At 42.6% G+C, this 24138-nt stretch overlaps 1 protein-coding gene across 1 annotated transcript in view; it reads right to left on the bottom strand.

Annotated features, from left to right (window-relative positions):
• LOC130019803 (myosin-IIIb-like) overlaps positions 1 to 22950 on the bottom strand; it is a 138912-nt gene extending 115962 nt beyond the window's left edge. Inside the window, exons 1-2 of the mRNA XM_056110475.1 lie at positions 22845 to 22950; positions 22412 to 22514 (exon numbers count right to left, since the gene is read on the bottom strand). Of these exons, the coding sequence (XP_055966450.1) occupies positions 22412 to 22514; positions 22845 to 22950 (209 nt within the window). The remainder of the gene's footprint in view (positions 1 to 22411; positions 22515 to 22844) is intronic.
• Positions 22951 to 24138: the final 1188 nt, after the last annotated feature.

Here is a 24138-nt window from a genome sequence, read left to right as displayed (position 1 = left end):
AAGAAGTAAATCTGTTAGCTTATTAACTCAAAGTAAGTAACAAAGAAGAAAGTAAAACAGGAAAGGGTCATAGAAAGTGTTGTAGGCAGAGTTAGACTGAGTGGTTACAGAAGAGGATATCTGAGTAAACATCTTAATAAATAAAAATAGAAATTGCTATTTCTTAATATGTTTTCAATCAAAATATTCTAAAGGTAAAAAATAATAACAACTCTATGCTATGGAGCATAAAAGTCAGAGGACTATTGAAAATACTTGATAAAGGTTTTGCAACACATATGTTATACATTGATGATATATCATACATATTTGTTATAGTTTTCTTCCAAAGAACTTGGACTAACCTTATCAGGTAAATATAGGATCTCGAATAAACTTGAATTTCAGTTAAATGCCTAATATGTTTTTAAAATTTTCAAATTTAAATTTAAAATAAATTTGGGGCCACAGCAATAGTACAGTGGTCAGCGCATTTACTTCGCTTGAGGACGACCTGAGTTCAATCCCTGATAGCCCAAATAGTTTCTGAAGCCTGCCAAGAAACTATCCCTCAGTGCAGAGCCAGGACTGAGCCCTGAGCACTGCCAGGTGTGGTCCCAAAATAAACAAATACAGTTTGTAGGACATGTTTAATAAAAATTATTTTATGTAACATTAACATTCTGTGGGTAGCCTACATTTTCTTTGCTAAATATTGTGACTCAGGCGAAAGACAGTACAGGGTTTAAGGTGCTTGTCTTGCACACAGATATCCCAGTTTTGATCCCCAAAACCACTAATAGTCCTCAAAGCTCTGCCAGGAGTGATTCCTAGGCATAGAGCCAGAACTAAGCTCTGGTCACCACCTTGTGACGCCCCAAACCAAACAAAAGTAATATAGGCAACTCTAACTTGGGCAAATCTACACCTTAGATTCCTCAACAGCAAAAATATAATAAAAACTCTTGCCAGACTAGGGCAAAGAAATATATTTTTTCTTTTAGGAAGAACAAAATAGAACAGAAACAATCTGAATTTTTATAAGGATTAAATTAGAAAATGTATAGTAATTCAGAAATTAAAATTAAAATACCGACTTAGCAAGGAGATATACTTACTGTTTATAATTGTGTGCTTTTGAAAGGCAAGTTCCTGAGCTAGGACACTTAGGCTGATTGAGAAGGGGAAATGGTGTAACACATCTGTGGAGAGGCTTGTCTCTTATAATCTCTCTCCTTCATGTGGGGCCACAAAGTAACTTGTTGGTTGAGCTACTTATGAATTATGTTCGAAGAACTTTAGAGACTGAATTAGGCTAGAATGTGGGCTTGTGGCAATATTCATGGGACCATGTGGGGCTAGGTCTAAACCTGAGATTTCAGCAAGCAAAACATGCACTCAGCCTGTTGAGCTATCCTCCGGCTCCAGTTTCCACCTTTAATTAAGGGAACCCTGCCGAACCCCTCTCTTGACATCAATGATTACTTCTTTGTAGAATGGTGAGATCCTGTTAGTGAATCCGTAATACAGCTCACGGAGGATCTTGATGTATTGAGTTTGTACGCCCTGATTGGCTAGGGCTTCACTGGCCACTTCCGTCTCAACAGAATCAAAGGCCTTCTTTAAATCAATGAACGTTAGACAGAGCAGCATCTTGAACTCCTGAGAAACCTCAATGAGTTTGGTTATCCTGTGGATATGGTCGATGGTGCTGAATCCTTTGCGGAACCCGGCTTGCTTGCATGGTTGTCCTTCATCTAGTGTTCTGCCAATCCTATTCAGGATGACTCGAGTGAACAACTTGTAGATGACAGACAATAGGCAGATCGGGCGATAGTTGCCAATGTCATGGATGTCTCCCTTCTTGTACAGTAGTACAGTCCTGCTGGGACGGAATCTTGCATTCAGACAGGTAGCGTGTGAAGAGCCGAGCCAGCGTATTGATGAGTACTGACAGCAGGTTCTTCAGGTGTTCAGGTCTGACTTTGTCTGGGCCGGATGCTGTTCGTTTCTTTACTGACAAAATGGCGTGTCAGATTTCGGAAGGGAGAACATTGGGAACGACATATCCATGCTGTGGAATTTGGTATGTCGGCAAGTGGACATGGCTATCGAAGAGATTTGAGTAGAAGTCATGGATAATCTTCTCCATTGCCGTTCTGGAGGATGTGATGGATCCATCAGGACATCAGAGGGCAGTCATCTTGGTCTTGTAGTTGGCAAAGGACAGGCGGGCATTAGGAATACTTTTCCCGGCTTGTGCCACATCTACCAGCACTTCTGCTCTTCTCTCTTTGAGGTCTTCCTTGATCGCATCTCTGCACTGCTTTGCAAGATCGGAGTTCACTTGCGGTTGCCTGAGGCATGAGCCAAACCACGTTGGCGAATAAGCTCAAGAGTTTTCAAAGACAGGCGTTTTTTTGTGGCTATCTCTCTCTTGGCGTTCCTCACACAATCATGGAGGTGCTGAACCAGTCGATCGTATTCCTTGTCAATGTTGTCAACAATGGCATCTTCCCATGTTGCCGCAATAGTGCCAAAGAGCTCCCAGTTGGTGGTCGTTCTGGGAGTTCTCTTTTTAAACTTTGCAGCCCTTTCTCCAGGGGCTTTCGGTGATACCATTTCACCGAAACTCTTCAGTGCCACCCTCGAGAACATCATGCGACGACTGGAATGGGAAGGAATGGGAGTGAAGATAGATGGTCGGCAACTACACCTCTGCTTTGCTGATGACATTGTTTTAATAACACCAAACATTAGCCAAGCGGCACAAATGCTGGCCGACTTCAACCGTGAGTGTGGAAAGGTCAGACTACAGCTGAATCTTATGAAGACAATGTTTATGAGAAACAGCCTCGTTCCTGATGCCCCATTTGCTCTCAATGGAATGACCATCTCTGAATGCAACAGCTATGTGTACCTAGGTCGAGAAGTCAACATGACAAATGACCTGGCACCCGAGCTGCGCAGGAGGAAGAGAGCGGCTTGGAATGCCTTCAAGAACGTGGAAGAAATAGCTAAGAGGACGAAGAACCTCGGGCTCCGGGCACATCTCTTTGATTCCACTGTTCTTCCTGCATTAACATATGCCTCAGAGACCTGGGCCCTACGCAAACAGGATGAGAACGCTATTTGGGTCTCCCAAAGAGGAATCGAAAGAGCTATGCTTGAAATATCACGTTTCACTCAAATGAGAGAAAGAATCCGGAGTTCCGACCTCTGTTGACGATCAAGAATCAGGGATGCTGTCTCATTTGCCAAGGCCTCAAAAATCAGATGGGCTGGTCACGTAGTGAGATTTAAAGACAACCGCTGGACTAGAGCTATTACTGACTGGATTCCATGGGATGTCAAAAGACCACGTGGCTGCCCACCTACCAGATGGTCAGACTTCTTCATCAAGATCATGAACGATCGGTTTGAGGCTCTTTGTGTTCCTAGAGTGAACAGACACCATTGGGCTACACTAGCACGCGACAGGGACAAATGGAGACGTTACTGGCACCTTGCTCGAGCAAATCGACGATTAACGGGAAGTCAAGTGATCAAGTAATCAATTAAGGGGACATTTTCAACCAACCTACCCAGAAAAGTTTTCTTATTTTTTTGTTTTTATTCTTAATTTTTTATTTTTGGTTGGGGGGCTTCACTTGGTAGTGTCAGGGTTTACTACTGGCCCTGTAGTTAGGGATAACTTCTGACAATGCTCAGGGGACCATACCAGTGCCCAAGATTGAATGGTTTCTGCTTTGTTTAAGGGAATTGTCTTCCCCATAGTAAAATATACCCCAGGAAAAAAAATACTATCTCTGGTTTCTAACATGAAATTCAGCTCTAAAGTGTTTGAGTTAATTTCAGTTTATTAAAAGGACATTCTCTTAAATAAAATATAATGATTAAAGTCACAAACTAACATTAACACACTACTAATAGCCAATATGTGGATTGCATCAGATTTTGCCAATTGTCCCAATGACATTGTAAAAAAAAAAAAAAGAATTACACAGCCATTTTGTTTTAATCTCTTTTAATCTGGAAAAGCTCCTCAGTGCTCTGTGGCTCATTTTGAAACCTACGAATCAGTCATTTTGGATGAGGTCCCTGTTTGATTTGCCTGTTGGTTCTTTGTGATTAAACTCAGGTTATGTACATTTGGCAGGAAATTCACAGAAGTGGTGTGCTCTTAGTGCCCCTGATGAAGAGACACATTCTCTCAGTTTGACTCTTTGTGAAGTTAACTTGCATCTTGGCTCAGGTGTCATCTGCCAGGTCTCCCTGCTGTCCTTTCGTAATTAGTATTTTATGAAGATTTACTTGGAGACTCTGTAAATAGCTTGCAACTCCAGAAACTTTTGTCTCTTAGTTCAAGTATCCACTGTATCAACAATTATTTAGGTAGTTGTCAAATGGTAATTTTCAGTTTTCAACACTCCTTTATATTTACTATTTCACATTTTATTGAAGGAAAAAGACTTCCCTCCTTCCCACTTTCTTCCTTTCTTCCCTTTCTTTTTTCCTATTTGAATTATGAATTCTTAGTTTATTCTATACATTTTATCTTTTGATTATCATTGTTTACTTTGACGATCATGTTGTTTTTAATTTGGCACTGACTTAATTATAAAGAGTTGGGGGTAATAGATCTCAGAAAGAATATCTCAGAAAAGAATAATGCTAAGGATTATATAAAGAAAAGTGGGTTCCTCAGTGAGAACAGGAACATTCCTGTGACTAATACATGTCTGATGTGCTGCTGTTTACTCTGTGTATGTTATCTCATTTTTCTTTCATGACTAGGTGAAATAGGTTATCTTTGTGCCATTTTATTTCCCACAGAAAGAAAGGAAGTAGAGGTTCTGAGAAAAGTTAGCCCAATGAGAGTTTATCCTTACTAATAGCAAGTCCAGTGGGTCCCAGGTCTTACATGCAACTATTCTAAAAATAGGTGTGGAAACTTTTAAAAATGTATAAACCCAGGGCTGGAGCGATAGTACACTGGATAGGATGTTTGTCTTGCATGCAGATGACCTGGGTTTGATTCCCAGCATCCCATATGGTCCCCTGAGCACTGCCAGGAGTAATTCCTGAGTACAAAGTCAGGAGTAACCTGTGCACATTGCTGGGTGTGACCCAAAAAGCCAAAACAACAACAACAAAAAAGTATAAACCCTTAGAAGCAAGTGATGCAGGAACAGTGATGGAAAGTCTCTGTGTTGGTCCATGGTTTCCATGGTTACCAATATTGAGTAAGACAAATGCTTAGACTCAGAAAATAGAAAGGCTTATCATAAAACAGAAGAAAAGAAACTCTCCATGAGTCGAGGAATTTCAGTATAGAACTAAGTTTGAACTGTTGGGGGTTTTATAGGTAAATTGGATTGTTATGTTACTTGTCAAGTGACAAGATTGTCACAGAGTGGTCTGTAACACTCATTCAGGGTGGCCTGGCTGATTATCTAAGGATAGGTCTTTTGGCTTATCTATCTATTTGTCTTAGGTGTTGCCCATTATCTTAGTTGCTGGTGAGCCTAACTTCTAGAGAAGAATTTATGGTCTTGGGAAATTGCTAACTTTCCTTCTTCAGGAAGATCTCAAGATTTTGCAGGATTGTTTAAAGCGTGGAATGGAAACCTCTTAAATGGAGCTGCTTTCAACAGCTAGCAAGGGGAAACTGAAGCCTCCTCTCTCACCGATTTGCATCATTGCTGGGAGTAGCTGAACATTTGTTTCAGGATCTGGGGATACATGAGAACTTGCATTTGGTAGTAAGTCCAACTTCACTCTCAGAACTTCCCTAACCTGTGTTGTGGAAACTGTCCAACCTCACCTGAAACACAAGTGAAGAGAGCATAGAAAAAGCTCTTCCATGCTGTATCTGCTGACTCAGATCTAGATAGACTTGAGTTGGCCAAATCACCCAGGGAAGCATTCCCATGAGTCAAGACTGAGAATACCACAGTCGCGAAGAGAGGAGAAAAACTAAGTGACTAGAAGTATAGGGGTCAAAAAGAAATCCATTAGTCATTTAATTCTTTAGATCTCAAGTGAAGACACAGCAGTGGCCTTCCCGACTGGCTAACTTACCAAATCCTCCTTCCTGCAATTACACCACCATCTCTGCCACATCCCACCACCATGTTTAATACCAAATTCAGAACCTATGAAAAGATACTGAGGTAATGATGTAAGTCAGATGTCAGAGAAACTAATGGAAACAACTCTCCACCTTAGAGGGAAAGTGCAACTGGATCTGAGACTATACTTCCTCCCAGAAGGAATGAAGAATAAAAGGCATCAAGGTGCTCCCTGCCTGTCAGTAAATCCAGTAAGTACAGAGATGCCTCAAGCTGGTGCTAGTCGCTCACAGTCGGCCTGACTCTTGCCACCCCAGAGCGGCCATGTGGTTCTCAGAGTGAACAGCTGCCAAGCAGTACCCCTCAGATTAACCCATAGGTGGTGTTGAACCACTTCCCATTAAGATATTTGCAAAGCAAACAAAAATGATAGCCCCATTCTGAGTGCTGGGAGCCAGCCAGGAGCACTGGCTGTTCTTGTTGACACAAAGAGCTCTCCAGGGAGGGCCTGGGCCAGAGTGTGGCAGGCCACTCCTGCCCACATCTCCAGACTGTGTTGATCTTAGGTCATTAGAATCTGGGTATCAGGGACTGTTTATTATCTAATTTCCCAAGCACAGCAGTCGTTATGGCTCTGTTTCACCAGAGCTTTCTCTGCTGCTCTGTCTTTCTGACCTACCTCATTCAGATGAAAAGAAAAAACGTCCCCCACACCCTCCTGTTTTGTCTCCTCATCAAGAAGACAAGTCTGAGAAGCTATTAAGATGCACATGGAGTGTGGTATAACTAAAGTCAACAATTTCTGTGGCAAATGCATGCGCAGATTCGTTCTTAATTTAAAGTGACTGGGGCAATGCTAAAGGGAAATTAGAGGGCATATTTGCATCCTACATGTAGGATATAAAATGTATTTAATTTACAGAATACATTTGGGACTGAAACACTGATATTTCCTTCTTTGAAATTAAGGACAATAAAATAAAGTAAATAAGGGTATGGAATTAATCAAAATTAATCTCTAGGTTGCTTTAAATGTTGATAACAAAATTATTTCAGCAGAATTCATAACAGAAATTTTGTCTCTAGTAATATTTTCAACTTGAACAACCTTTCTCTTTTCATTATTTTCTTTTAACATAGGCTTAATATACAAAGGTAACTTTACCAAAAAGCTTCTTCTGAGTCTGATAAAGCTAAGGTTTGAGTGAGGATACAAGTGCCATGGATATAAAATGTGCTAAATTTCTAAAATTTCATGTAGTCACAAATGGAGAATACAGAAAAGAGATAAAGAATGCTGCAATGATCAGACACAGCCAGATTTTGCTGTTACTTGATATTATCTTTTAGATTAACAACCAGAACTTAGAACTGTAGGTATAAATCATAAAAGGAAAGACAAAGAAAGATGCTGAGAGGAGAAGCAAGGGTTTGTTGATGGGGAAGGAAGGAAACAGAAAAGGAATAAAGAAAAAAAGAAAAGGCAGACAGTTTTTTTTTTTTTTGAGCTAAGGAGAGATTGAAATTTCTGGTTAGGAGAGTGGCCAGAAATTTTTTAATTAGAAAAAAGTAGAAGTCTTACATTTAACAAATGACCTTTTTGAAATAAAAAAAAAAAGAGTAAAGTCATCTTAAAGTATGAAGTAGAAGAGTGACTTTTGGGATCTTGGATACATCATTTTTTTTTCTTTTTGGGTCACACCCTGGTTTTGCACTCAGGAATCACTCTTGGAGGTGCTCCGGGGACCATATGGGATGCTGGGAATCGGACCCGGGTCGGCTGCGTGCAAGGCAAACATCCTACCCGCTGTGCTATTGCTCCAGCCCCACATCTTTTATTTTTAGATAGTGTTTTTCTTTTTATTCTTCTTCTTCTTTTTTTTTTTTTCAGGCATTGCCTCCTTGAGTTCCAAGTCCCTAAAGACGATGGGACTGAGTGTTCTAAAGCCCTTCTGCTTTGGGAGGGGTTGTTTGGAACCAGCCTGGCCTTGCCCTGCTTAAGGATTCGGGCAGCTTCCAGGAGGGGACCACTTGCATCCCACTAGGGGCCTGTGGGCCTGAGCTGAGATCCCAGACTGAGATTCAGGCCTTTCAATAATTTTCTTTTTTTTTTTTTAATGATTGGAGTTTGGGGTCTCCCACAATAGCACAGCGGTAGGGCGTTTGCCTTGCACGCAGTCAACATGGCCGACCAGAGTTCGATTCCTCCGCCCCTCTCGGAGAGCCCGGCAAGCTACCGAGAGTATCTCGCCCGCAGGGCAGAGCCTGGCAAGCTCCCCGTGACGTATTCGATATGCCAAACACAGTAACAACAAGTCTCATGATGGAGACATTACTGGGCCCGCTCGAGCAAATCGATGAACAACGGGAGGACCGTGACTGTGACCGTGAGGAGTTTGGGGTCACGCCTGCATTACTCAGTGCTTATTCCTGGCTGTGCTTGGGAATTTGGATCCCACTGCCAGTACTTTACTCCTTTTTGTCTGAATAATACTCTGTTGTACAGATAGATCATATTGTTTCTCCATTTGTTGGTGAATATTTAGATTTGTCCACTCTTTTCTTTTCCTTTTGACTGTTATGAGTAATACTGAGTAATTCTGACACCTGGCTTTGCTCCGCCTCCATCCTTGTGTGTGTGTGTGTGTGTGTGTGTGTGTGTGTGTGTGTGTGTGTGTGTGTTGACCAACTCTATGCCATAAACCTCAAGTTACTCAGTTTATTTTGTTTCATTTTGGGGTGATGATTCAGTTTCAGACGTTTGAAATAGGTTTCCAATTAAGTATTTGTCAAGTATTAACAGCACAAGTCATGGGTTAACATTAGAACAGGAATTGGTGGAGGGAGGGAGAGGGAGTTGCAAGAATTATTATTTTCTTTTCTTTTTTTCTTGGATGGGGCTGGAGTGATAGCACAGGGGGTAGGGCATTTGCCTTGCACACGGCCTACCTGGTGACCCAGGTTCGATTCCTCCACCCCTCTCAGAGAGCCTGGCAAGCTACAGAGAGTATCTCCCCCACTCGGCAAAGTCTGGCAAGTTACCCATGTATTCCATATGCCAAAAACAGTAACAACAAGTGTCACAATGGAGATGTTACTAGGTCGGCTCAAGCAAATCAATGAACAACAGGAGGACAGTGCTACAGTGCAGTTATGGTTGGACTCAACTTCTTTGTCAACTGCATGCTTTCTAGAGAAACAATGAATCCAGCCTCACAGATAAACTTTGCAGGGTTCAGGCTATCATTTGTTGTTAACATTATTTGCAAAGGTTTTTAAAGATAGATTAAGTGATGGATTAGCAATTTACCCTTAAATTAAGATACTAATCATAGATAGCTACCCTCTAATAACTGAAATTCTAAAGAAGACAAATAATTAAGCCTTGTCCTTAAACTGTCCTTACATTTCAGTTAGAAAGAACAAAACAAAAGTTCATGTCCGGATTATACTACAGGCTTGGTGGGTGGTGCCCTAACTTTAGCTATCGTCAAGATTTGTTGACATATTGAAAATTGGTGTTCATGCCAAACTACCTAGATTGTTTCTGGAGATGTTCCATCTTTAAGACACCAGGCATATAAACACTAACTTCAAGTATGAATCTGATGTGGGGAGAGGAGTGTTCAGAGAATCCAAGTCAGACACATGTTCTAGCATCTTTTCTACTTAAGTTCTCCAAGTATGGTTCTTAGCAACAAACCCTTAATTAAGACCCTAACCATAGTAGCTGTCTGCCAATAACTGGATTTCTGAAGAAGGCGAATATTAAACATTGTCCTAACATTGAAGCTAATGGTATCTTCAAAGATGCCACACCACTGTCTGAGCAAGTGAAAACAGAGATAGATAAATGGGACTATCTTAAACTAAGAAGCTTCTGCACCTCCAAAGAAACAGTGACCAAAATACAAAGACAGTCTACAGAATGGGAAAGGATATTCGCCGAATACACATCTGACAAGGGGTTGATATCCAGGATATACAAAATACTGGTTAAACTCCACAAGAAGAAAACATCCAACCCCATCCAAAAATGGGGCAATGAAATGAACAGAAAATTTCTCAAAGAAGAAATCCGAATGACAAAAAAGCACATGAGAAAATGCTCTACATCATTAATCATCAGGGAGATGCAGATCAAAACCACAATGAGATACCATCTCACACCTCAGAGACTGGCCCACATTCAAAAGAACAAAAGCAACTGATGCTGGCGCGGATGTGGCGAGAAAGGGACACTCCTTCACTGTTGGTGGGAATGTCGACTGGTTCAGCCCTTCTGGAAAACAGTATGGACGATTCTCAAAAAATTAGAAATTGAGCTCCCATTTGACCCAGCAATACCACTCCTGGGAATATATCCCAGAGAGGCAAAAATGTATAGTCGAAGTGACATCTGCACTTGTTTGTTCATTGCAGCACTCTTTACAATAGCCAGAAACTGGAAGAAACCTGAATGCCCAAGAACAGATGACTGGTTAAAGAAACTTTGGTACATCTACACAATGGAGTACTATGTAGCTCTTAGAAAAGATGAAGTCATGAAATTTACATACAAGTGGTACAACATGGAAAGTATCATGCTAAGCGAAATGAGTCAGAAAGAGAGGGATAGACATAGAAAGATTGCATTCATCTGGGGGACATAAAGTAACAAAATATGAGATTAATACCCAAGAATAGCTGAGATCAGTACCAGGAGGAGTACTCCATAGCTTAGTGACCAGTCGGGCATTCTAGAGGAAAGGGCAGCTCAGATAGAGAAGGGAGCACCAAATAAAGGGTGTTTGGAGGATCCTCCCAGGAGGGGAGATGCATGTCGAAAGTGGACTATGGACTGAACATGTTTGCCACTCAATGCCTCTTTTGCAGACCACAACACCCAAAAGGAGAGAGAGAACACAGGGGATTGCCCTGCCACAGAGGCAGGGGGGGATGGGGGATGGGGGTGGGGGGATGTTATCCATGGTGGTGGAAAATGGGCACTGGTGGAGGGATGGGTATCTGATCATTGTATAATCAAACCCAAGCACAAAAAATTGTAAATCTACAACTGTACCTCATGGTGTTTCACTAATAAAAAGAAATTAAAAAAAAAAACATTGTCCTAAACCTATCCCTATTTTTCAATGGGAAACCAATCTATTCATGAAAATAAGTTGTATTATCAGTCATATATCAGTTAAACTACTTATATGGTTTCACTAGTAGCTTTTACCAAAAGCCAGCTTCGTACTTTGTAAGTGAAGGACAAAGTAAATTAAGCTTTTGGCTTAACAAATAAAAGTTCAAAGGGAACATATTCATTCATATATGCATTATTTATTTTTATTTGTGTGTATACCAAAGATTCCAGATTTGGTGAATAATACAGAAATAACTTAGCACAGTTTCTTCCTGGGATTTACTATTTCACGTAGAATACAGTAATAAGGCTAATTTTAAAACATGTTTTTGGCCACACCTAGACATGCTCAGTTTGACTTCTGACTTTGGAGCTTGGGGGAACATATGTGATGCTGAGAATTGAACAAGGGTCAGCCTTGCACATGGCAAGAACCTTAACCCCTGTATTATCTCTCTTACCCCTAGTGTAAACATTTTTGCAGGCTTACTATGTGCTGGGTAGTCTTCTAAATATGGTTTACTCTCACAGTGGCCACAATATTAGGTGCCATTATTAGGAATAAGTTTAACTTGCCTCAGACCCCAGAGCTAAGTCTGGAAGGAAAGAGTTCACTACCGGAGTCTACTGCCTGAACTATTTCCTCTACCTTATGGTGACCCTTCACATAGTCAGAATCAAATTAAGATGCTAATAGAATAGGCTGTGAACTGAGAAAGTCAGAGAGGAGGTATCAAAGGAAGAAAGTTGATTCAGTTCCAGTAGACAGATTTGACTACTATAATTTTTCAAGAAGCATCAGAAATCGGAATTGTCTCAAAAGGTAAAATCTATGTTCATCTTTTGAAAAAGGAAATTTTAAAAATATCTGCAGACCCTATTCTACCCAATGAGTATGGGAGCAGATCTCTTGGCTGACAGAACAAGGTTCAAAACACTGGGTGCCCACAAGCTGCCTCTGGGTGCATCTTGATGCACCAATGGCCTTGGTCCAGAGACACAGCAGTGAGTCCTGGAAGACAGCAGCTGGCTGGAGATCTCTCCAGACCCTGTACTGAGCAAATCCCACCGAGGAACCTCAGATGGAGCAGGTGTGCCCTCTCTGCCCACTCCAGATGAAACTCCAGTGGCCACTAGCTTCCAGAAGCAAGGCCCAGGTATACAGGTTCATGGCAGTAGCAGAGGAGTCAGGCCATCTCTCCCCATCTCCCTGCCTGCCTGTGGTTCTGGCTGTCAGGCCCACAATCTTCCTCTAGGTGCCATCTCAGCACAACAATGGCCCTGATCCAGAGACTCCCCAATGAATCCCAAAGTGGATTAGCTCCCTACAGAGATGTCTCTGGACCTGCTTTTGTGGCCGCACCACACCTCTTGTGATATTCAAAGTGAGTAGCACTGCACCAAGTAGCACTGTCCTCCCATTGTTCATGGATTTTTGCTCGAGCGGGCACCAGTAACCTCTCCATTGTGAGACTTGTTGTTACTGTGTTTGGCATATCAAATATGTCATGGGTAGCTTGCCAGGCTTTGCCGTGCAGGCAGAATACTCTTGGTAGCTTGCCAGGCTCTACCAGAGGAGCATAAGAATCCAACCCGGCTCAGCTGCGTGCAAGGCAAATGCCCTACCCCCTCTGCTATTGCTTGGGCCCATTCAAAGTGAGTAATAAGGGGCTGGAGAGATAGCACAGCGGGTAGGGTGTTTGTTTTGCATGCGGCCGACCCGGATTTGATTCCCAGCATCCTATATGGTCCCCCGAGCACCGCCGGGACTAATTCCTGAGTGCATGAGGCAGGAGTAAACCCTGTGCATCACTGGGTGTGACCTTAAAAGCAAAAAAAAAAAATACCAAAGAGAGTAATAGAAAATAAATTATCTAGCATCTGCCCCTATTCACTAGGCTTGAATAGCGGTGGGAAAATTCGAACATACTATAATGCCTGAAAGTAGAGAGAGTGTAGGGAAAACTGTCTGCCATAGAAGTAGGGGGAGGTCTGGGATTGGGGAGGCGGGGTGGATACTGAGGACATTGATGGTGTAAAATGTACACTGGTGGAGGGATAGGTATTCGATCATTGTATGACTGAAACTCAAACATGAAAACTTTGTAACTGATCTCATGTTGATTGAATAAAAAAAATACTGGGTGCAACTTTTTAAGCTGTTGTATTTGGGGAACAATCTGGCTACTCCCTCTTCTCTCAGCTTTCATCTCACTGGACATCTCAGTTCTCCATGTACTGGTCCCACATCCTGCCACTGGGCAGTGGTCTGTTCTGTTTCTCCCCGGGGGCTGCTTTTTTTCCTGACCCTCCTGACTGCTTTAAGGCTATGCAGGAGGTACCACATGAATAAGACCTCAGAGGACTGTAAAATATCAACAAATAAAAAACGGACTGGCAAGGGAATTCTCTTCAGGAGGGATAGCACGAACAGATAGAACAAAATATGAAAACAACAGACATGTTGAAAACCACCAAACAGTTCCAACAGCTCCAAATATTTTCCAACAGGCCTCTGCTCCTCGGAATCTGGCTCTAGAAAGAGAGCTCTGATTGCTGACATTCTTGACATCCACAATCCTCCTAAAAGAGTCCTATGCATAAGGATCACTGGTGATTTAAAGTTTGTTGAAATAGTTCAGATAAATATTTATGTACAACCATAAGCAAATCCACAAGGAAAAATATAATTCAAAACAGATTTTTTCCTTAAAGCTCTCTTTAGTTGGTGATAAGGTTTTGGGCTTCAAAAACTTTTGAGAACAAATATGGCCAATTAATAATTTTAAAACTGACAGTCTAAGAAAGCTCTAACAACTAAGCAACCTTTGAAAGTCACTGTTTCAGAGCATGCCAGTGGAATCCCTGGCAATTGTGAGTCTTGGACCCAAGATCAGCCTCCTAATTACTCCTGAGATAAGAGTCACAAATATAAGAAAATAAAAGTCGATGCTCTAATTAAAGCAAAGGATGAGCATTATTCAAAGTTTCCAATGTGTGGGGATCTTTAACTTTCTCCCCTCCCCCAGTCTATGATCGAGAGCTAAATTAGAAGGGTATAATACCCTTTATAGAAAAGAGGTTTACAGGAATATTTTAAATTCGACTAGTCATGAATACATAGCATGCTAGTAGCTGCCTTTATCCTATACTGAGCGTTTAATAATTGTGTGTCTAGAATCTTGGTTTTGTTTGTTTGTTTGTTTTGGCAATGGGAGGCCTCACACATGTAAGACAAGTGTGTCTAGAATTGTCCTAGTTTCTTTGAAAATATTTTCTCTCATCCTCATCCTTTGCAGCCTAGTCTACTCAAGTTCAGGAAAACGAAGAAATTTGCCCCAATTCTAACCAATAGTCAGTATCTGAGCTAAGATTTCCACCTCGGTCTGTCAACAAATCTTCCCTCTTTCTTCTCAAATGAAACAGCCCTTACAATATTTACCACCTCACAGGCACTTCATAAAAGAAGACCACTGTCCCTCCCACTCTCATCCTACCAGCTGCCTTTCTTGTTGTGCTCTATATCAGTCCTGTACTTAAATGCATCAACTTGGCATTTTGCCTAGTGGTAGGACATTAGTAAGAGGACCATGTAGCCTCATGAGGGAGAAAATGAAAACGGAAAGGAAAACTCGCCTGGAAAGTGGCGATGCGAAATTCTCTCCCTGTCCAGATACACACTGAAAAGTTTTGTTTCATCTTCTGAGCACTGCCACGTTGCTCTGCCATGGCCCCCCACAGACAGTGTGTGTGTCCAAATATGTGACAAACTGCACTTCACAGCCCACAGGAAGAATCTGGCCCACAGTCAGCCCTGGCTGGGAGGCTGCCTCTCTGGCTCATCATCTCTGAGGTCAGCCCAACTGGCTTCCAGCCTCTGAGCCACCAGGATGACACACGGGACAAATATGTGCGCATTTTCCTGCTCCCAAGATGCCAGCTCAGCCCTGCCACTGAAATCACGAAGGCTCTATTGCTTTCTGACTCTTCCATGAGGTAGGCGGCCACTGGGACATCCCTTCTGGAATGCATGTTACAGGCTACAGGGTGAAAACATCTGCAGCCTCAATGTCCTGCTCCAGTTTCCCTTCCAGGGGCTTCTTTTTACACAACCGACTGACTGTGCTAAAGAATAGCATATAAAAGCCCTTCCGGAGAGCTTTGCCATATGCAGGCCAAATTAAATTAAGGGGCATAATCCTCACTGTTGATTTATCAGCATTAAAATGGAGGATTACCCCAGGAACAAAGCCCCACAACATAAAGGCCTTTTTTTCCCATTTGTGTCAGGGATTGTACACAATTACAGGCTCCCCAAGCACCAACACTCAATTGTGCTTTAGGTTCCATCCTCCCAGCCAAGGTAACTCCACTACATTATACATTGAAGGAGGCACCTCTCCCAAGAGGCTTCTTTACAAGAATTTGGTCAGGGGGCAGCAGAATGGGTCAAGGGTGTGTTATTTTTTTAGTGGTGGTAAAGAGTTCTTTATACATACAGAGGAGGTAAGCAGCACCAATAAAACTCTACAGTATTGCAAACCTATACTAAATCAATTAAAGATAGGGAGAATTGGAGAAATTAAATCACTTCTTTTTTTTTTTTTTTTTTTATTTATTTATTGAATCACTGTGGGAAAGGTTACAAAGCTTTCAGGTTTATGTCTCAGTCATGCAAATATCAAACACATTTCCCTTTACCAATACTTATTTTTTCCCATGAAGAACCCCAATAAAACCCCACCCCCCACCCCTCCCCGTCCCTGTGAGGCAGATGAATTCTAGTTAACACTCTATCCGCTTTGATTAGATTGTTTCAATAAAAGATTCACCACTATTATTTAGAGTTTACCCCCTCCCCCCAAATCAGACATGCTGAAAAAGCATTGTGAAGTGATTTGCTTTCTCCAGCTGGGTTCAAGAATTAAATGTTGGTTTTGGATTTCTGCTATTTTACTTATTGACCCTGGAAGTATTTCTACTGAAAGTCAGATAGTTAAGAAATTGGTTTCTGTGTTCTGGAGTCGTGGCCGTGCTGGAGAGCCGCTCGTGGGGGGCAACTGGTGGCCTCGGTAGGGCGTGAAGGGCGGAGCGAAACGCCCCCCTTCCCATGAGGTTTTAGTCGCCCCCACACTCCCGGCTCATACCTGCTGTCCACAAGGCTCCCATGTGGCCGCCATCTTTCTTTCCAGAGAGGAGAGGGCGAATGGGGCAACACCCTTTCCCCTCCGGCAGACTTGATGGGCTGGATCAACGCATAGTCCATTCACTTTTCTGCTCCAAGCTGCTGGGTTCTGCATTAAGTCCTTGTGCTTCTGGGGCCATGGCCGTGCTGGAGAGCCGCTCGTGGGGGGCAACTGGTGACCTCGGTAGGGCATGAAGGACGGACTGGAACGCCCCCCGACCCATGAGGTTTTAGTCGCCCCCACTTCCCCGGCTCATACCTGCTGTCCACAAGGCTCCCATGTGGCCGCCATCTTTCTTTCCAGAGGGAGGAGGGCGGAAGGGAGCAACACCCTTTCCCCTCTGGGCAGAAATGATTGCCTGGATTAACGCATAGTCCTTTCACTTTTCTGCTCCAAGCTGCTGGGTTCTGCATTAAGCCCTTGTGCTTCTGGGGCTGTGGCCGTGCTGGAGAGCCGCTCGTGGGGGGCAACTGGTGACCTCGGTAGGGCGTGAAGGACAGACCGGAACGCCCCCCTTCCCATGAGGTTTTAGTCGCCCCCACACCCCCGGCTCATACCTGCTGTCCACAAGGCTCCCATGTGGCCGCCATCTTTCTTTCCAGAGAGGAGAGGGCGAATGGGGCAACACCCTTTCCCCTCCGGCAGACTTGATGGCCTGGGTCAATGCATAGTCCGTTCACTTTTCTGCTCCAAGCTGCTGGGTTCTGCATTAAGTCCTTGTGCTTCTGGGGCCGTGGCTGTGCTGGAGAGCCGCTCCTGGGGGGTGACTGGTGACCTCGGTAGGGCGTGAAGGACGGACCGGAACACCCCCCTTCCCATGAGGTTTTAGTCGCCCCCACACCCCCGGCTCATACCTGCTGTCCACAAGGCTCCCATGTGGCCGCCATCTTTCTTTCCAGAGGGAGGAGGGCGGAAGGGAGCAACACCCTTTCCCCTCTGGGCAGAAATGATTGCCTGGATTAACGCATAGTCCTTTCACTTTTCTGCTCCAAGCTGCTGGGTTCTGCATTAAGCCCTTGTGCTTCTGGGGCTGTGGCCGTGCTGGAGAGCCGCTCGTGGGGGGCAACTGGTGGCCTCGGTAGGGCGTGAAGGACGGACCGGAACGCCCCCCTTCCCATGAGGTTTTAGTCGCCCCCACACCCCCGGCTCATACCTGCTGTCCACAAGGCTCCCATGCGGCCGCCATCCTTCTTTCCAGAGAAGAGAGGGCGAATGGGGCAACACCCTTTCCCCTCCGGCAGACTTGATGGCCTGGATTAACGCATAGTCCTTTCACTTTTCTGCTCTAAGCTGCTGGGTTCTGCATTAAGTCCTTGTGTTTCTGGGGCTGTGGCCGTGCTCCAAACTTAACTCTGACTTTCAGGGAGAAAGATTGGGTGGTTTACTTCTCATTGATCACTTTGTATATAGAGAGATGTCGCGCGGCCGCGTAAGCGGCCGCGCGGTTTTGAGAAAAAGTCCTCGTTCCCGCATACTCGAGCTGTGTTTGTAGAGGCTTCTGGTCACCGGGGTTCCATCTGGGGGAGGCGAGATGCGGCGCCTACTCCATCTGGAACTTGCGGGTGAACTTGGCTCTTTTTGGAACCTGTTTTTTCTTTTTTTTTTTCCTCCGGGATCCCGCACTCTCCATGTGTTCTTTCTCTTATGCTTAAGGCTTCAAAGATGGCGCTGGGGGGCGGGCTGTGGGCATGACTTCCGGAATCAGAGGTTACCTGGGAGGTGTAGTTCGGCAGTAAATCACTTCTTTATGTAGGTAAAGATTATGATTCCATTCCTATAGTACCCGTAAGCTTATTGTCAGATTCAAAACTCCATAGGACCCAGAACATTGTGCCCTATCTTTCTATTTTTTTAATTTAAATTTATTTTTATAAAGTCGTTCACAATAATTCATTACATTTAATATTCAAACACCAATCCCATCACCATGCACCTTCCCACCACCATAAGAGGAAAGTGTGTGAAGACTGTTGTATTTCATCCTGGGGATATTAAGCCCTTGTATGAGAGATTACATACATGGTTGTAGTACACACTCTCATACTCTACCCCACCACCCAAACAAATGTGTACTACTTTTGGTGGGGTAGAGTATGAGAGTCTGTACTACGTCAGTGGGGTAGAGTATGAGAGGTCGCCCTATCTTTCTGTCTTAACAATCAGTCTCTTCCCTAACAAAATGTCTTGATCTACTATACTGTCACTGTCACACTGTCCTCCTGTTGTTCATCGATTTTGCTTGAGTGGGCCCAGTAACATCTCCATTTTGAGACTTGTTGTTACTGTGTTTAGCATATCGAACTACTATACTCGGGTCTCAAGAAAAAGATTAAATAAAGGTGAAAAAAATTCAGTGCCAGAATGTTCCCACCAAACACACATAATAGTTTCATGCCAATCAGGGGTTGTTCTTTAATGAATTGTTACATAACATTGCTGCAGTGACAGTTCCTGAGAACAGTGAGAAGAAGCCCCACATGGCTAGAGCTAGAACAGAGAGAAGGCAGTGGAAGGTAACAGTCAAGGAGTCAGGGGTGAAGGCGGGGGGCACAAAAATAGAAAGCACCTGTTGTGCCAGTGTGAAGTTGGTGAGGCTGGAGTTCAGTCCCTTGAAGGTCTGCACGTGAATCCAGCAGCTCTGCGGTTGGGGATTCCCGGGACCACAACCAGGTGTCACCAGTGTGAGTGTGGGATCCCCTCAAGTGTGGGATCATCCCATCCAAAGGCGTGCAACTTCCAGTCATTGAAAGAGCAGCAAAAGGGAAGGGAAGGGGACGTTTAAAAGGAAATCGTCATTTTTTTAAATGAAAATGAGCTTTTTTCTTTCTTGTTTGCCTTGTATGCAGCTGGCGTAGGTTTGATCCCCAGTACCACACATAGTCCCTTGAATCCCACCAGGACTGATCCCAGAGCATTGTACCAGCCTTGAGCACTGCTGGGTGTGACCCCAAAAACTGAAAAATAATGAATAAAAAGAATTTAAAAATTTTAAAGGAGCTTGAGAGATAGTATAGTGGTTAGAGTACTTGCCTTGCACCCAGGTTATATACTCAACATTGAATAAGGTCCCCTGAGTCCTGCCAGGAGTGAAACCTGAGCACTGAAGCCAGGAGTAATCCCTGAGCACTGCCAAGTGTGGTCCAAAAAACAAACAAGATTTTTTTTTCTGAATTACAGGCTAAAATTATGGACTCTGGAATCAGGCCTTTATTCAAATCCTGACTCTTCACTTTACTAAGTAACATCAGCAAGTAATGTGATCTTAAAGTGCCTGAAATTATAAACTGTACACCTCTCCTAGGGACTTATGAGGATTGAATAGAATAATGCATGTAAAACATCAGGTGCAGTGACCAGGAAGTTGTTAATGATGATCAGATGTTACTTGCTAGTATTTATTGGAGATGGGAGATCTGGATTTATACCCATCTTGCCAGCTATTCCCTCCATGACATTGGTGTCTCTTCTGGATGAGCTGAATCTGTAGACTCAGTAATGCCAACCCAAATAATGATGTGTGAATTATCTCAAATAAATCTGTGTAAGAACTGGCACCACAGTAAATAATAGCAGAATCTCAATGATGACCACAACCTGCCACTATTATTCTCAGCTATACTCCTCACCACGTCTTCTCTATGAATTCTCTAATTTAGTCTTATTCTGTCTTTCATTGGTTCATTCCTCCTCCAATTACTTTTTTCTTGCCCTAGAAAAGCTGAAAATGCCAATACTTGCTATGTCAGTTTCCCTTGAGTACTCTGTAAATTCTTGACAAAGACGCTTGAGGGGCACATCCTGGGATCTTCTGGGAAAGGTTTCTCTTCTGGCAAATGAAGGGAGATTCCTAAAGAGAGCTCTTTGCTATTCACCTCGTCCTGCTGGCTATGGACATGGCTATGTGATGAAGTGATGCTTAGTGTTGCTACAACCACCTGATGACTGTTAAGTGACAGTATCACTGATACGCTGAGAGCAGAGCCAGGAGAAGGAAGAAATTGGTGTCTTTGATGATGTCCCTAAGCTACTGACCAAGCACTGAAACTTGTGTCTCAGACCTGAGACTTGTTGTTACTGTTTTTGGCATATCAAATACATCATGGGTAGCTTTCCAGGCTTTGCTGTGCAGGCGAAATACTCTCGGTAGCTTGCCAGGCTCTCTGAGAGGAACAGAGGAATTGAACCTGGGTCGGCCTTGTGCAAGGCAAACACCCTACCCGCTATGCTATTGCTCCAGCCCATTGTCAAAATATTCAGAATAAAGTTAGTCATCACTTAAAATCGAGAGCAATCAGGCAGGGGCCGGAGAAGGACAGAATGGGTACACTGACTCACCCAGAGTCAAATAAGGTAAGAACCTAAGTTTTCCACTTCAGTGGCTTAATCATTTTTACTTCTACTGTGACATCAGAAGTTCGAAACTTGATTATTTTGAGAAGCTGGTTCTGTTATATTTCTTCAAGTGCTCTTAGTGGACTCTACTATTAAGAAAAGCAGTTGTTTGTAAAGCAGACCAACAATTTGCAACGACTTAGGGATTGTTAAGAACATAACTGGGCAAGTTTCAGTAATGATAACAAGAAGACTAAAAACTAACAATATTTTAGAAGTTACTAATTAAGACCACTCAATTTTCAGGTACAAAGTGGCAAAGGAACTTATTAGTGAGCTGTTTCTTTCTCTGACTCCTGGAGTACACTTTTAGTGTGTGTCCCCACAATTGAACTGGGGGATGAAAGAAAGAATAACATCATTCTAGGTTACTTTCTCTTTGCCACAATCTACTATCTGGTGTAGTTGGCACTTCTTGATGACAAGTGTGGTAATGCTTGGAAACTTCTTCTGAGATTAAGGTGGGTTTCCCATAAAGAGGAATATCTGGAGGAGTACTTATAGAACTTCTAGACTTCTAGAGCTTCATAAAGAGGAAGGTGTTTAATCTTTAGTGCTGGGAGTTGTGGCCAGGACTGACCTGACTTAAAGTAACCTGAGCCCCAATTTAGTTACAACCATCATCATCTGCAGACCTGGGTGGCTCAGATATACCTTGAAAATAGTTTATTGTGGTCTCAGGCCCAATCTGCCTTATGCATTTTGAGTTATTTTAAACTAAAACTTGTGAAAATTTCTTGTGTATACTTAAACTTAAGGTTTCTCAACTTTGGGATTGTTGTCACTTTAAGATTGGATTCCTGTTGCAAGGGGTCATGTGGTATCTTTTAGGAAAGGCACAGCTCACTAGATACCATCAGAACAATTCTTCCCACTATGGTTGGGACAACCAGACTTTGTCAAAGATCCCAGGGGATAGAATGGGGGATGAGGGGAAAGGAATTGCAATACTACTCAGTTGTGAAGTAATGCTTTATCTTAACATAGGGGGTTTTTTTGTTGTTCCTGTGTTTGTTTTTGTTTTTTGACCATACCAAGAAATGCTCAGGGGTTAGTTCTGGTTCTATGCTCAGGAATTACTTATGGCAGTGCTTGGGAGATCATATGGGATACCAAAGATCAAAGCTGGGTCAACTGAGTGTAGGGCAAGCACCCTGCCCACTGTAATATCTCTTTGATCTCTTAATGTAGGTTTTATCATGAAGAAACCCCCCACAACAGTCTTGTATTCAGGTTGCCCTGTAGAGTAAAGACTTTTGCTCACAGGCAAACAACGTCTGACATGGTAGAATCTAATGGGAAACACATTTTTGTTTCATTCTGGCTAACTCAGTATTTCTCAACCTTTTTCTGACTGTGACCTCATTCTGAACTTGTTTCCTTCTGGTGGTATCCCCTGTCAGATCCACTGTTAGCCCCTAATTTCATAGTGTGCCCCCTGCCCATTTATACAATTTTTACCTGTGGCATCCTTGGATTATCCTGAGAAACCTCAGTGAGGCTAAAGGGCCCACAGTTAAACAACTATTGCTCTAAATCATTAAAATGAGAGTATAGGAAATACTTCTTGTTATAGGAAATACTTCTTGTTCCTTATCCATAGAACACAGCCTCTAAGTTTCAGACTAGGAATAGTGATGGTTAAGACTCACTGATTTTTCTCAGGGATGGCAGGAGAATTGCTTGAAGTCTCTGCTTGGCTTTTGCTGGAATCAACTTGCAGGTTGCTTTTATGATCCATGGAGCCCCTCAGAACTGAGAGAAAACAAGACAAACACATAATAAGGCTCATCTGCACTCAGCCCTTCGCTCTCTGACTTCATGCTGCTCCCTCCCTGCAGACTTTACTAAGCACCCCCAGGACCAGCACAGTGATCTATCACAGGCCTCATCAGGTGCTAGGTTCCAGCCAGCAAATCAGATAAGATAACATATTTATAAGAAAAAACCCAAAAAGCTACCCTCTCTGAGTTGGGCTGGATGCTGGTGAGCACAAACTGTCATATGTAGTAGGATTCACTGTGTATAGGAGATCACTCCAGGAATAATTCATTTCTCTACTGGGATGAATCCAGTGAAAGTTACAATTTTGCCTCCCTGGAACAATGGCAGCCATGACTAATAAATCATGGTTCTCTTCTTCACTGAACCTTAATTCAACTTCCAGCACCTCTTTAACATGATGTATCATCAATGGTTCTCAAAGTATGCCCAACCCCCAGCAAAATTTGATTTCTTTTAAAAAAATGTTTTAAATTCAGTTTTATTCATGTTTATTTTTTTAGCCATACCCAGCAATGCACTCAGGAATTATTCCTGGCAGTGCTCAGTGGACCTGCAATAGAATGCTGGATTTTGAACCTGGGTGCAAGGCAAGTGCCCTAACTGCTTTACTATCTATCCAGTCCCAGGATTTGGTTTCTTGAAAACACATCACATGAAGCATCAACATGATATCAGCATAAATAAAAATTCTTGAATTGCACCCCAAACTGAGGGAATCACCAAGTTGGGAGGTAGGAGTGAAGGGTACTAAAAACCTGTATTTTTAACAAGATTCCAAGTGATACAGATTCAAAACTATATTTGTGAGAACTGTTTCAGGAAAATGATTCTTCATTGTCTGTATATTAGAAATAACCAAGAAGATGTCAAATATGCCTAAGTCCTTGCACCCAAAGATTCTAAAATTGATATGGGATGGAACTGGCATCAATTTTCATTTTATTTTTGACTTGGGGAGACTTTACTCAGCTATGCTCAGGGCTTACTACTGGTAGTGTTCAGAGGACCATCTGTGGTACCAGGAATTGAACTGCATCGGCTGCATGCAAAGCAAGTGCCCTAATCCTATGATACTTCTCTGGTCCTTGTATCAACTTTTAAAAGTTCCTCAGATCATTTGATGTGCAGCTGTGGGATGAGAACCATATAAGGATAAACTGTAAGAGAATAAGCTCTACATTTGACAATTACTACATTTTGCGAAAAATGCATACAATGTTTTAAATATTGATGTTCTAATGATAGAACATAAAATAGTATAGAGATAGCATGCAGAAACAGAAATTAGAAAATTGACTATTTCTGTATTAATAATATTCTGAGAAGAGTATGCTGTGGTTCCATATGATTAGTTTGGTTCCTTAGACATATATATCCTTATGTAGAAGAAAGGTAATTTGTTAAGGTTTTAGTAGAGATAAAGTCATCTCATATAATAATAATAAGAAAAAATAAGAATTTCCATAGGCACAAAAAGGATAAAGAGTAAAATTTAAATGGAAGCTTCATTATATTTTTATTATTATACCCCCCAAAACTTATGAGCAAACCATGAAGCAATAACAGTGAAAGAGTGGGAAGCAGAAGTCAGAAA

Source organism: Sorex fumeus, unplaced genomic scaffold (assembly GCF_029834395.1).
Source record: "Sorex fumeus unplaced genomic scaffold, SorFum_2.1 ptg000009l, whole genome shotgun sequence".
In the NCBI taxonomy this organism is placed as follows: Eukaryota; Metazoa; Chordata; class Mammalia; order Eulipotyphla; family Soricidae; genus Sorex; species Sorex fumeus.
The sequence above is the reverse complement of the archived record's forward strand: the minus strand, read 5'-3'. Positions and strand labels throughout refer to the sequence as shown.